Source organism: Cupressus sempervirens, chromosome 1 (assembly GCF_028749045.1).
Source record: "Cupressus sempervirens isolate cs-2001-9-10 chromosome 1, ASM2874904v1, whole genome shotgun sequence".
In the NCBI taxonomy this organism is placed as follows: domain Eukaryota; kingdom Viridiplantae; phylum Streptophyta; class Pinopsida; order Cupressales; family Cupressaceae; genus Cupressus; species Cupressus sempervirens.
In genome coordinates, this window is record NC_143118.1 from 849,463,734 (window position 1) to 849,478,412 (window position 14,679).

At 35.5% G+C, this 14,679-nt stretch overlaps 2 protein-coding genes across 5 annotated transcripts; one reads left to right on the top strand and one right to left on the bottom strand.

Moving 5' to 3' along the window:
* Positions 1-767: 767 nt before the first annotated feature.
* On the bottom strand, positions 768-2,912 carry LOC149580510 (uncharacterized). Its single transcript, XM_089791524.1, has 6 exons — positions 1,816-2,912; positions 1,665-1,733; positions 1,508-1,573; positions 1,331-1,419; positions 1,165-1,230; positions 768-1,079 (listed from the first exon to the last, which is right to left on the bottom strand). The coding sequence occupies exons 1-4, from the start codon at positions 2,335-2,337 to the stop codon at positions 1,336-1,338; spliced, it is 741 nt and encodes a 246-aa protein (XP_089647650.1). The 5' UTR covers positions 2,338-2,912; the 3' UTR covers positions 768-1,079; positions 1,165-1,230; positions 1,331-1,335.
* Positions 2,913-3,947: 1,035 nt separating this feature from the next.
* LOC149580511 (uncharacterized) lies at positions 3,948-13,701 on the top strand. 4 transcript variants are annotated; one of them, XM_089791505.1, is made up of 9 exons: positions 3,948-4,570; positions 4,880-5,169; positions 9,093-9,213; positions 10,032-10,218; positions 10,297-10,838; positions 11,377-11,718; positions 12,248-12,751; positions 13,089-13,174; positions 13,287-13,701. In XM_089791505.1, exons 2-8 carry the CDS (start codon positions 5,021-5,023, stop codon positions 13,134-13,136), a joined length of 1,893 nt encoding a protein of 630 aa, XP_089647631.1. In that variant the 5' UTR covers positions 3,948-4,570; positions 4,880-5,020; the 3' UTR covers positions 13,137-13,174; positions 13,287-13,701. The 4 variants fall into 4 exon arrangements, with proteins under 4 accessions (XP_089647631.1, XP_089647623.1, XP_089647640.1 ...); XM_089791497.1 differs by having other exon boundaries at positions 4,905-5,169; XM_089791514.1 differs by lacking the exon at positions 4,880-5,169.
* Positions 13,702-14,679: the final 978 nt, after the last annotated feature.

Genomic DNA, 14,679 nt, shown 5'->3' on the forward strand with positions numbered 1-14,679 from the left:
TGTATTAAGATTCATAGCATCTTCTAGTTATTTGCAAAGGAAATTTATAAATTAAGCTAATGTCATATGGCTTGCTTGAGAAAGATGTCCGTGTTCTTATTGATGGGTACTAATGACTATCCACATTTAGTTCTTCAATATCCTATTTGACAAGCTTTCCATAGACATTTCTTTGCCATACTAAGTATTTTTGAAAACATATTTGAGTAGAAGCACTATAGTAGATACTACATGATGTTTTAACAAATAAAGTAATTGATTAAAGACTATTATTTCCAAGGTATTAGGTCATAGTATTTTAATTGTAATGATCTTAGACTAATGATATTCTTGAAGGTAACTTTGACATGCAGCAAGAAAGACAACCTACAACCAAGGCTATATTGTGCCTACAACCAAAGCCATAAATGCTCACAGCCAAAGCCACTAGTGCACATAGCCAAAGCCATGGATGCTTATAGCCAAAGTTACAAGTGTTCGCAGCCAAAGCCATGAGTACATGAAGTCGATGATCACAATTGTTTACAACTATTCACCAGAAACAACTTCTTTGCAGTTTTTGAGAAATACTAATAAAGCAAAAAATAACATCTACTAGTTCGTAGACATAATGGCAACTCTCTAGCAATTGAATTTAATTTCATACATGCACATATCTAATTTAATGTCATACACGAACAAACATATAATATAAAATGATAACCAATACTGTAATATACATTAACAAACACATAATATATTATGATAACCAATAATGTTATATATGAACAAACATATCATATATTAACCAATAATGTCATACATCAAATAAATGTCATACATCAAATATAGAATGTCATATGTACATCAAATGTATGTCAAATATGTCTCTCCGATGCCTATATATATACATGGGGAAGGAAACAAGTCTATATATATATATATATCAAATATCTCAACTACATCTTTTCCTTCCCACGAGGGGAAGGAAACAAGTCTCTCGACATCCTCTGCCGTCGTGTGGAGGGAGACAGTGGAGATGACGGGGCCCTCCTGACACACTCACTTGACCTCCTGTTGAGGCTCTTCTCTAGGTCCAACTGATACAAAGAAAGTAGATATGAATCAATATTTATTATACATTGAAATCAAATATATGTACACACAAAATCAATTTTTTTTTACCGCCAACAGATAGTCACTCTGTAAGTCCACCTCAAATGCTCGTGGATGATCAGGCGTGACAAGACCCTACAACAATTCAATAAATATAATCACTTATAAATAACATTAGAAATTGTGAGATTAACTATTATAAACAACAACTAAAACGAAGAAAATTCTTTCATACCTCCGTTAGTGGCTGTGAGCTAGCCTCAGCTGCGGCCACTCCACTATCAATAGACTGTCGCAAATGAGGAGGTGTGCCGACATCATGAGCTGTATGTCATACAATACACATTATATCTAACATGAAACATGGAATAAATATAATCAAATGAATTAAATTAACATGAAACAATTGTACTTGTGTGAAGCTCGTATGATGTCTCTGCTCTGTGTCTGTGGTAAAGGTTGAGGGTCCTGTGGAGAACTGATGCACATGCATAATTTTTTTTGTCAATCCTTAATATGATTATGTAATAAATATATGTATTAATTAAAATGATTAAATTGATACATACCTCAGGACTCGTCGAAGGGACAAAAAATGGGCCTGGAGGATCGCTGCTAGGCCCAGCAACACTTTGACCCTAAATTTTGAACAATGTCAATAAATACTAATTAATTAATCATTCACTATACATATGAAATGTGATCAAATTAGTAATTTACCTGTGTGTCAATGCCAAATGTCTCGTTCAGGGACTCATCGGTGACAAGCCCATCATCCGTAGCATCTCCGACATGAGTGCCAAATGTGCATAGGGATCTGCATGAAGTGCACATGTGACCACGACGAATAGAAGACTCCCCCTCAACTAATGGGCTCGTGGAATGGATGAGGGTCTGCGTCAAAGCATTAATGGTCCCTAGAGTGCTGGCCTCTACATGTTCCTTCACAACTGAAGGAATAATCACATGCTCATGCTGTGGATGGACCATAGGTGCCCTAACTACATTAGGGTCACGATGTGCTCCTGGCCTCTCAAATGATGACCCCCCACCTCTACCCTGGGAGTCTAACATATCAAAATAATTGGGGATCTCTCCAAGGACAAACTCACAATATAATTTCTTCAAAAAATACATGGGGACCTCGTGATTGTTGCAAGGAGGGGCATCAAAAACCATCCACCATCTATCCCAAAAATTATTTCTAATAGCATCGTGTATACACCAATAGATGGGGAACATTTTAGTACCCTCTCTAACAGTATTTGGCTCACCGGGTTTTCTAAATAATGCACATATACTACCTTTTGATATTTCTTTTTTTTTAACATCTTCATATGACAATTTATTTGCATAAAATCTTTTTTGTTCATCTCTCTTAGCTCACCAATATCTAACTAACCACTAACTGAGGCTATCTGAGTGTTAATGGATTTGAGGGATGATGCCAATTGAGCCCTCATTGGATTGGTTTGTCCAGATTCTTTCAACCAAGCAATGAGTCTTTCTAATTCAGTTTTGCCTCTCTGTATTTCATTTTTTATATTTTCTTGTGTGCCTGGCGGAGGTCTTGCAATTGGTTCAGGTTGTGGAATTTGTTGTTCTTCTTGAGGAGGGTTTTGATTTTGAGGTTCTTGAGGGTTTTGTGGATTTTCTGGTTGATTATGGACATTTCTTGATAAAAAATCAATTGAAATCCAACTAAATAAACAAATCTAAATGAAATTTGTAAAAACCCTACAAAAGAATATCAAAAACCAATAAAACAATATGGAAAACATATTAAACAATGCAAAGTTAAGTTTATATCACTTACCTCGTCGTCGTCGGTGTGCTTGTTGTCTTGGATTTCATCGGTGAGGAGGCATTTTGGCAAATGGTGGTGAATTTTTGCTATCAAACCCGCGCACGCGCTGTTGGAGAGCCAAAAAGCAAAATGAAAATGATGGGCCGCGGGTCTGCGACCCATCATATAACTTTTTCATATTAGAATAGTGCGTACACGCTATTGAAAATTAGAAAAAAAAAAAACCTTGTCATCTTTTTGGTACCACAACTCGGTGCATACACCCAGAGCTCAAATTAGAGATGGTAGATTGACTTTAACTAGAACAAATTTAAATACAACATATTGTAAAAAATAAAATAACAATTATTGGAATAACTAATTCTATTTATGTTAAATATAAGAAAACTCTGCAAAAAAGAAAACTAGACATAAATAGAATCTAAGAACAAGAAACCTAAAATTACATTTTCTTCTCTATTCAATTTCAAAATAAATAGTACTTACTTAAATATTAAAATAAATGATTCTCATAGCACCTCTAAGATTATGTATTGTAATATTAAAAAATTAACTATTCATACCCCTCATCTCATTAATTGATAAAGAAATGCTATAAACCTTAATATGCTGTATTTTTTTGACTTTCTTCTAATTAATAGTGTTTAAAAAATTACAGTAATGAAGGGCCCATTTTCTTGGTTTTGTTTGTGGATCTTCTCTTCACTGAATCTATCATTAAAACAAAGACACTCTTTTCATTTAAAAAAAACAGACTTAATATTATAAATAATACAACGCCGCCAAATGCATGCTTTACCTTTCCATCGCACGGTAAAATCCATTGTGCATCAACTTTTCTCGATCGAAATAAAAATAAAAACCTTTTCCCGATCGAAATGAAAAAAAACAACTTTTCCCGATCGACATGAACCAGAAAAGGAAAGCTTTTCCTAATGTGAACGCCAGAAATGAAGAACGAAATCCGAGTTCCAACACTGTAACAACTCACATTATTATCATTATGGGAATCGATTCAATCATATGTAATTTCCAACCCCTTTTCGCGTTGGCCGGAAGCCAATTCACTGTGATCGCACAATTAATACAAGAAGCCCTAATCGAAGACACGTCACCTGAAAACATTAACCCTAATTTGCGGATTTACTTTTCATTCCAATTCGTCATTATTACATGAATACAAGATTCTCGATATGTGCAAGGAACTCCTCGGAATAAGAAAACCCCTCCTACAAGTTTCCCGTAATAGCAAATCAGTGTCAGATTAATCCACGATTACACCCCGTAATCCGACTCATTTAGTCAAAACTTTATGATCCACGTCACATCCAAAAGTTCCTTCAAATGTGGATTTCTCTCCTTTTCCGGCTCGGCACCACGCCTGCAACCAACCCTCGTTTTCAAGCTCTAATTAACCTCGAATTTTTTAATATTCTGTCGGGACTGCACGCGCGGAAGACACCATACCGCCCCCAACGTCTCTTTAGGCCCTTTCCCGCCCCCTTATATAGTTTATACGAAGTGGAAGCATTTGGCAGTGCACTATTTGCTCAGGGTTTTAAAGTGGCTTCTGACTTCGAAGGGATTAAGCTGGTCTTTCCTGAGAATTGTAAGAGCTGAAAGCAGTTGCTGTTGGAGAATTTGCGCATTCGAGTACCCAATGGCCAGGTAGGCCAGCTTGAATCCCCCCAGTGCTTTTGTTTATGCCGCATTGGATGATTGAATTTGCAGGTTTCGCATTTGTTTTTCTTCCGTTTTTTTTGATTGCGGATGTTATGTTCTTCCCGAATTTCATTTTTGGGGGCGAGTCTGTATGTTTTACGTTGCAGCAAGGGCCCCTGGTTTTTTTGTTAGTATTTCAGTTCCATGGATTGAAAGTAGACCTTTATGCATTACATTGAAGCTCGGGGCCCCTGTTAATGGCGGTCTGTGAGCGTGATGGAGAGATTATGCGTTTGCATTCTAATACAATTTCAGCTGAATGCAATTGATGAAATTGCAGCATAATAATTAACCTCGAATTTTTTAATATTCTGTCGGGACTGCACGCGCGGAAGACACCATCCCGCCCCCAACGTCTCTTCAGGCCCTTTCCCGCCCCCTTATATAGTTCATAAGATGTGGAAGCATTTGGCAGTGCACTATTTGCTCAGGGTTTTAAAGCGGCTTCTCACTCCGAAGGGATTAAGCTGGTCTTTCCTGAGAATTGTAAGAGCTGAATGCAGTCGCTGTTGGAGAATTTGCGCATTCGAGTACCCAATGGCCAGGTAGGCCAGCTTGAAACCCCCCATTGCTTTTGTTTATGCCGCATTGGATGATTGAATTCGCAGGTTTCGCATTTGTTTTTCTTCCGTTTTTCTGATTGCGGATGTTATGTTCTTCCCGAATTTCATGTTTGGGGGCGAGTCTGTATGTTTTGCGTTCAGCAAGGGTCCCTGTTTTTTTTGTTAGTATTTCAGTTCCATGGATTGAAAGTAGACCTTTATGCATTACATTGAAGCTCGGGGCCCCTGTTAATGGCGGTCTGTGAGCGTGATGGAGAGATTATGCGTTTGCATTCTAATACAACTTCAGCTGAATGCAATTGATGAAATTGCAGCATAATATTTCGGTTGCATACATTTTCAGATTTGAGGTTTTTCTTGTTTAAATTGGGGAAGAGGTTAAAGCTTAAGCGTAACACATTGCAATGCAGCAGGGAGCCATTTGATGGGTAATTTGCGAGCCTAATGCATAGAAACTGTGATGGCATAGTGATGCAATTTTGGACATAAATGTGGAAAATTGTAAAGCAGAACTGTTTCTGTTAGATTGCATTTTGGGATTTCTTTCCCCTTTTAAAGAATTTAATGGGATTTCGTCTGGGAGAAGGATGTTTAAGGCTATAATGCTTAAGCATGAATGCATTGCCCTGGACTTGGGAACCCAGTTGATGATGGTAGTTTTGACTGTCTAATAGGTACAGCGGTGCTTGCATCATGAAATAACAGGATTTCACTGTTCTGTAAAAGATTTATGATATTTATTTTTAAAATTATATTTCTTTTAATCATTTATAGAATTTCTGCCATAGAAAATATCTTCACAGCTGCAGCCTTATCAATATTTCTATATAATTTTTTTCTATCCTTTATTTTTTCTCTTTCCATGGAAAATAGTTTCAAACTGAACTCTTATCAATGGTTTTTAAGTTCTAATATTCAGATTTATTTATTCTTTTTGCTTATTTTTCAATATGATAATTATTTCATCCTTGTAATATAAAATATCTTTATAGCTGTATTGTTATCATTATTTTTATATACTAATCTTCAGATCTAATTTTTCTAATGTTTCTGTATCCTTTTATCAGCTTGCCATGCATGTTGTATGTATTTTTATTTCTTTTATCTACAATTTTTTTGCAAATATATGTATTTTATTTTGTGGGTCATTGTTCAGTTTGTAAGACACATTTTGTTCATATTGTCCCACACATTTATTTTGGATCTCTGTTCATTTCAGATACATTTTATTGGATCTTTGTTCATTTTGATGGGCACAATTTTTTGGATCTTGTTGGGCGCATTCGTTTGGATCTTTGTTCATTTTGTTGGGCTCATTTATTAAGATCTCTGTTCATTTCAGACACATTTTTTTGGATCTTTATTCATTTTGTGAGACAAATTTATTTGGATCTTGTCGGGCATATTCATTTGGATCTTGTGGGACACATTTATTTGGATTATTTTGGGACACATTTATTTGAATTGATCTTTAATAAAAACTATATCTTCTAAATTTTGAACTTTGTATTTTAATATGAAACAAGTGCCACATAGTGGCTTCTATTTTTCTGAAATTGTAATAGATTAAGATTCAAAATTAATAGTTAGAAAATAGTGAGTTGCGGCAAGTTATAATAGTTTTAAAATAAAAGTGTCTCACTATAATTGAATCTTATTTATGTACATGTTTGGATATGTGACTAGCTACAATTGAATCTTTGCTCATTTTGTAGGATCTTTGTTTTTTTGTGGGATCTTTGCTCATTTTGCCCCACATATTTATTTATATGCACATTTGTAGTTGTACATCTATATCACTTTCTTCCCACACATTTGTAGCTATACTTTTTTCTATATGTTTTTTTGCAATGACATTTTCTTTTCACACTTATTCATATTTTGACTTTTAATACATCTTTATATCTTTTTGTAATCATATTTTGTCATAGAATCTATAATTCTATGTCTATTTTTAACCTTTATCTTATTAATTTACAGAAACATTCACATATAAGCCTATTTGTTAATTTTTTTTTAATCTTTAAGACTATTTATTAATTTCAGATACCCTTATTTACCGGCTCTGGATGATCATTGTAGAAATTGTGGTCATATCTTTTTACAATATTCTTTAAAATAAAAATATAAAATTATAAATTAATTCAATTTTAGAATAAACATTTTTTAAAAATCAGATTTTAAACAAAAATAAATTGAAAAAAAAAACACATCTTTTCATATAACATTGTTGTAATCTCAGTCACTTATAACTCACATATCGATCTACAAAAGTGCACTTCTAAATAATAAGTATAGAACATTTATCCTGAAAATAAACCAGGGTTGAAGCTTTCCTTAGGTACTTCTGAACATTTGTGCATGAAAATGGCTTCAAGAGAAAGTCAAATCTTTGCAGCATGTACAATTCTAGCCTTATATTCCCATTAAAGGTCTCCCATTTAGAGGTAGAGATAATAAATATAGAAAATTGTTAATTTTCAAACCTCTGCATATGTGGGAAACCTCCAGCCTCTCTGCACTCTGCCGCACCTACACAGGCTTTTCCTATGATAAAATTGGCGTCTCTAACTTTGAGGTAAAGATTTCGATCAATTAATTTAGAGAACTCTCTTCCTTTTAACTCCACTATTAGATTTCTTTTGTCTTCAACCATTTTAACCTAGAGAATTGTCTTAACAGCACCCAATGAGAATAATGCGTTACCAGGCATGGGACAAGTAGGATTATTGTGATGCTGCCAAGTTTATGTGGTTCGAGTTGTTGCCCTAACGTCTTGTTTCCAGTTCATTCCCTTTCACATTCTGATGGTTAATTTCCAATGTTGAATGGGTTAGTTGGAAGTTGGAAGTCGGAATTGATCAAGTGTAAGGGGGTCATCATTCATAAGGGGCAACTAAACACAGATATGCACAATAATTTATAACAATAGTGGGGGATGGTAAAGAGTGAGTCCTCAATTTAAAAGATCAAGAAAACCTTTCCACTGATAATACACGGAACAATGGAGATAGGCCATGAATGCCACCATTAAATGATATAAAAAACAGGGTTGCATATCTTTTAGGAAAGCAGGTGAAGTACTTATAATTTTCTTACGTTGGCTAAGCACCTTAGCGCTTTGAGGGGTGTGCATTTGCTAGAGTTAGGCTAAGGCTTCACTTTAATGACTCAAATCTTTTGTTGTTTTGCAGAGTTTGACAGATGCAGAGCATAAATAAACTATGGATCATCTTGTTGATTGTTCTTTTTAGAAATGTGTGTGTGCACAGAAAAAGATACACATGCTTTTGTTTTGATTATTGTTTAATTGGAAGTAGTACCAAAAGTGAAATCAATAGCAGTAAAACCAAATTATGCATGTTTATGTTTGTTTGTTCTGATTCCAATAGTTAAGATTAGTTCTGATTCTAATAGTTAAGATTTGTTCTGTGATTGGGAATTTGAATGGATATTGAACAAATGCGCCTCCAGCTATATTCATCTCAACATGAATCGCTTGAACATTTCTTGTTTTAATTGTTGTTTAGATAATGAATGGAACAATAAAATTAAGTTGTAATAGACGTTCTGTTTTTAGAATGAATCATTTAGGGATTTCTATCAGCCAGTATACAGTATTAATTGAATTCTGACGTTTGGTTCTCTGTAAATTCTTACTTAAAACTATTTAATTCAAATGTGATACATACATATATATATATATATATATATATATATATATATATATATATATATATATATATATATATATATATATATATATCATTTCATCTAAATGTATTCCTTTCTTCTCTTTTTCACTTGAAATAATGTACCCTTTTATATTGAATTTAACCACTACCATGCTTTGAGGAATCAATACGGAGAAAGCTAACGTTCTATTTTCTTATATGGCAATGCAGATCATTTATTAGTAATGCTCATGGAATTGCAATGAAAGTGAAAAATGCAAAAGAACAGAATTGGAGGAGTGATGCCAGCATTTCTTGCCCCAACTGCAACCATTTAATTGATAATTCGCATGTATGGACTCGATCTGCTTGCTAATCGCAACTATCTGTGATTGAATATTTATGTTTTCCACCTTCCACTGTCCACACTACTGGCTACATGCAACATCTATGTTAAGATACGCATTTCGCAGCTAGAGTAGAGTATTAAACCATTGCTTTAAGGAAACTAATAAGTTCTTGCCTATCAATCAAAATGATTACCACAGTACTTCTTTTAACCATAGCTTTCCTTCGATTAAAATGGTGTCATAGCTCCTTCTCAAGTGGCAAAAGATGGATATTACCTTTTGGTTCCATGAAAGGCACTTCAATCTTATCCCTTTTTAAGGGCTAATTGTTAAAAGCTGTCTAAATAGTAGATGTAAGCAGTACTCCCATGTTTTCATGTAGCTACTTCAGCGTAGATTTTCTTAATTTTAAACAGTAAGAATAAATTTCACTATTTTAATAGAGAGGCTCTATATGAAGAATTGAAATTAATTATTGAAAGATATAAAACTGCAAAAAAAAAAAACAATTACTATTTATTAAAATTTCACTTTTTTAGTTTCTCTTCTTTTTATTACCTTTTTTTTACTATTTCTAAACAATACAATTAAAATAAATTAAATAGCCAATTCCTAAGAGTGGGACTACCAGTTCCACAAAATCTTGCTACAAAGATTGAGTAACCACTAATAGCCAAATTAACTGTAAGTGACATCAGCTGATGAGTTCGTTAATAATATAAGCACACAAGTTATCAGAAATTGGGATGCTTTGGAATCCAATCTGTAGATAAACCGCTTCGTACCCGAGAGCTTAAAGGTGATTACTTTTTATTTGCAGGTTATGCAAGAGTGGCCTGGGCTACCTGCAGGTGTGAAATTCGACCCTACAGATCAACAGCTTTTAACACATTTGGAAGCACAAATTGGAATTGGTAATAAAAAGCCTCATCCATTAATAGACGTCTTTATTTCGACGCTGAATGATGAGAATGGAATATGCTCTACCCATCCTGAAAATTTGCCAGGTAAAAGATGGCCTCCTTTGCTAATTGTTGTTTATCTTGATTAAATATGTTTTTGGCTAATCTGAAAGTTTTTGACAGGCGTTAAAGATGATGGAAGCGTAACCCACTATTTCTACAAAACAAGGCAGGCTTATGCAACGGGACAGCGTAAGTGTCGAAAAATCACAAACAAAGGTGATGTTTCTCGTGGACGACAAGCACGTTGGCACCCAACAGGCAAAAAAAATCAAATACTGGAAAACGGAGAACAGAAAGGCTTTAAGAATATCATGGTTCTCTATAGTACTCCAGATGCGTCTGTAGAAGGTAAAAATAACTGGGTGGTCCATGAGTACCATCTGGGTTCTAAGGAAGACGAAAAAGGAGGGGAATTCGTTGTTGCTAAAGTAGCTTATCAACAACACGCAGGGAATTCTGGGAAAGGTGATGCTCAGGGACAGCCAGAGAAAACTAAGAAAGTTGATCCTCAGAGACAGCCAGAGAATGGGACGACATCGGATAGCAAGGCTGATCCGGTAACCCCCAACGCCAACACTCCGCCCCTTCAACTTTCTGAAAACACATCTGCTTCTCTTGACGTAATCAAACAAGCGGCAACGCCTTCTGCGCTATCACCCCAGGTGAAACTTCCTTTTGAATCAATAAATGAATGATTTGCTATGATTTCATTCAAGCTGGTCTTTTAGATTTCTCAATCAGCGTTTCTAGTGCCTTTCTATTGAAACATGCGCTGTTACATTTCATCACCGAGGTTTAAAAGTCATGTTCCAAGGTTCTTTACCTTTCCTGCACGAGATATTTTCCCATAAAGAAGAGTAGTTCATTCACTCTTTTCAATACAGAGTTCTTTGTCATTCCAAAAGACCAGTCTTTGACACATTACCACTCAGAGTTCTTACTGTTTAAGATGAAAATTTGTCCACCCTTTTAACAGGGACAATGTATGAATCAATTATCAACAGGTATCCTCTCAGAGTGGTTTGGTTTAACCATAGGAAGTTCGGAGGATTGCATCATTTTTACATTTAGACATTCTGTCTTCAAAATCAAGCATCAAGTAGTTGAGAACTTATTTGAAATATTTTGCATGTACAGCTCTTGTTACAAGATAGATTTATTCTAGATGGTTTTTATGTGCTTGAATTCTTTTGGAGGCAGGCTCCGTACATTGGTGCAACAACTCATCAAGATTACAAGGGGAAAGCGATTGCGTTAGACAAAACTTACGTGGATACAACATACAGTCCCTACCCATTATACTGTGCAGATGGGTTTCAGATTCTTGACTCTCAGGACTCTCAGCTTATGGACTCCCAGGAGATAGAGAATTTTGAGAAAGGTGATCCTCATGGACAGCCAGAGAATGTGACGATTTCGAATAGCAAGGCGAATCGGCTAATCCCCACCGGCAACACTCTGCCCTTTCAATTTTCTGAAAACACATATGCTTCGCTTGACGTAATTAAACAAGCAGCAACGTCTTCTGCGGTATCCCCCCAGGTGAAACTTCCTTTAGATCAATTAATTAGTGATTTTGCTTTGATTTCTTTCAAGCTGGGCTTTTTGGGCTCCTCCCTTATCTGCATTTTCTAGTGCTTTTCTATTGAAAATTTGAAACACACTGTTATATTTCATCATCTATGTTTAAGAGTACGTACATGTTCCAAGGTTCATTGCTTTTACCCCACACGATTTTTATCCATAAAGAAGAATACTTCATTCACTCTTTTCAACACCGAATTCTTTGTTACTCAATAAGACCAGTCTTCGGCACATTACCACTCTGAGTTCTTACTATTTAAAACGAAAATTCGTCCACTCTTCTAATAGGAACAATGTATGAATCAATTATCAACAGGTATCCTCTCTGTGTCGTTCGGTTCAACCATAGGAAGTTCGGAGGATTGCATTATTTTTACATTTAAACATATTCTGCATTCAAAATCAAGCATCAAGTATTTAAGAAACTCTTGTTACAAGATAGAATTTGTGTAGATGGTTTTATGTGCTTGAATTCTTTTGGAGGCAGGCTCCGTATATTGGTGCAACAACTCATCACGACTATAAGGGGAAAGAGATTGTGTTAGACAAAACTTACTTGGATGCAACCTACAGTCACGTCCCACCATACTGCGCAGATGGGTTTCCGTTTGACTCTCAGGACTTTCGGCTTACGGACTCTCAGGAGTTTGATGATCTTCTTTGTCCTGATGAGAAAGTTGAGATGACTGGGATCCAGGCTTGCCAAGGGTACGCTGAGAGCTCCATGCCTTGCTTATCTGAATGTGGTCGAATTGGGGGCAGTGTATCTGAATCTCGTCAGGAGAGTGTTGAAGCCGGGAATTCGATGTTTACCCTTTTGGAAAATGGTTGCATAGGAATCAACGAACCCGAGAGAGGAAGCAGTACTGGAATCCATAAACGTGAGGAGGAACTTAATGAAAACCGGGACGCAGAAAGAGAAGTGAACAATTATGTGGATCCTGTACTCGATAGCATCCTGTTAGACACACCACCTGATGGGGTCATTACTGTAAGTAGGCGAGACTTAGCTCTCCATGCTTTTACATACAGAGTATTTAAGTTACTAGTAGTAGTGAATGGGCATCTTTTCGATCAATTTTAAAATATGCATTATAATCAAAGGAAGTTTTACGTCAATTTATTTTTACGATTAACTGGTTATTTCGAAAAAGATACCGTAACTGAGAAATATGTAGGAGCTTTCAAAAACATTAAAGAACTAATTAAGTCTGTTTTAAAAAGGTCACATCAGGATTTGCAATCCTCTAAAATTTAAGATTTCTGCATCTATTGTAGGTTTCTGTTGACATTCCAATGATATTTTTATTGCGTTCTATGCTTTCCAGTTCTCGGGCTCACAAGATACCCAAACTGCGCTAAGCTGGTTGAATTGACAGATTATGATATATGAGTGAGCGTCTTTCTTGTACAGGTTTGTGTATATCTGTCCAGAAGTATTTCACAGACAGACTTGTGCATGTTAGGAGATTGAATTCAACACACACTTGCATGGGGTCTCATTAATGATATGATTGCTTGCGCAGGCTATCTTTCATGCAATGGAGTTGTTTGGCGCCACTGTACATCAATTCCCAAACGTTCTTAGAGAGATTCTATTTAAATTTTGCAATGGCACCGGAAGCAGCAAACTGGAAAAGTGCCATTTTGATTAATTTATGGACGCAGCGAACTGTTTATATGATATTGCGCGGTCTAAATAAGCCAATTTTAGGTTTTATATATCTGATTTAAATTCATCGCCTATTCCAAAAAGTTCATAGGCAAAGTTTGTTCATATTTCGAAGTGACATGGTATGCGAAACTGGTCATAATTTTCTACCACTATTTATGTTACTGTGCCTGAAGATTTATACGCAGGCCATTTTGGAACTTGGTCCTGTCGAAACATACAAGGCTTTTAAAGCTCCTTTGTAATAAAGTATTATTTGTTTTAATTTATTCGATTGCCAATCTTCTTGTTTTGTTCTTTACCAGTTCCGTTCATTAAAATCCTTTGAATATACTATTCCTTATTCCGAGCCTGCAGTTATATTTGGGTGATTCTGCATTGTAAAGTATCCACTTGTCTAATGAGATTTCATTTCAAAGAGTGACTCTAGATTGTACTGTCCAGTTGTCTAATGAGATTTCATTTCAAAGAGTGACTCTAGACTGTAGTGTCCCATTGTATAATGGTATATCATAGATATGCTGCTAAAAATGTTCTGGAGAGACCTCGAACCTTAGGTTACTAGTGACTGACTATTCGGCTGCGATCACAGCTGGAATGTTTATACAAACTTAAATATACTAAAATCAAAACAGTGCCTGACATAATGCTATATGAAATGGAGTTCTGCTTGCTTCTCACAGATGATTTTCTTCATAGAAGGGAAGCAAGAGCTCAGAGAGATCTCACAAAACCATATTACAGAGATTTTTAGAGAGGAAGAATACCCACTTAAACGTAGTCCAAGCTTTTATTCCAATGCAAAAGAAGAAATTGCGGAATTATTGAGGTCAAGCCATAGAGTAGATGTACTCCAATCTTTAGAGAAGGACGCCATTATGAGTCAAAATAGGAAGCTGCATAGGCTGCACAAAACTTCCCAGCAATCATAAGCTTATCATAAGTCCCACAGAAAAAATTCAATTAGGAGACATAAGATCCAAAGTAGGGAAAGGGTTGCTCAAATAGCAAGTGGATATCGTTGTTATAATAGATGTATGGAGCATATTGCAAATAGCATCTCTATACTCGCAAGGGTCATTTTAGCTAGCTTGGGACGATAGCTTAAGTAATTTATCTATATGGTACAAAGATTATATATTGGAAGATAAACTGATAGAAGATATTAGGAAGAAATATATAACCTTTGAATCAAATTTTTTCTTAGTCTTTCTTTCAAAATATTCTAAATCTTAGCTTAGTTTTGT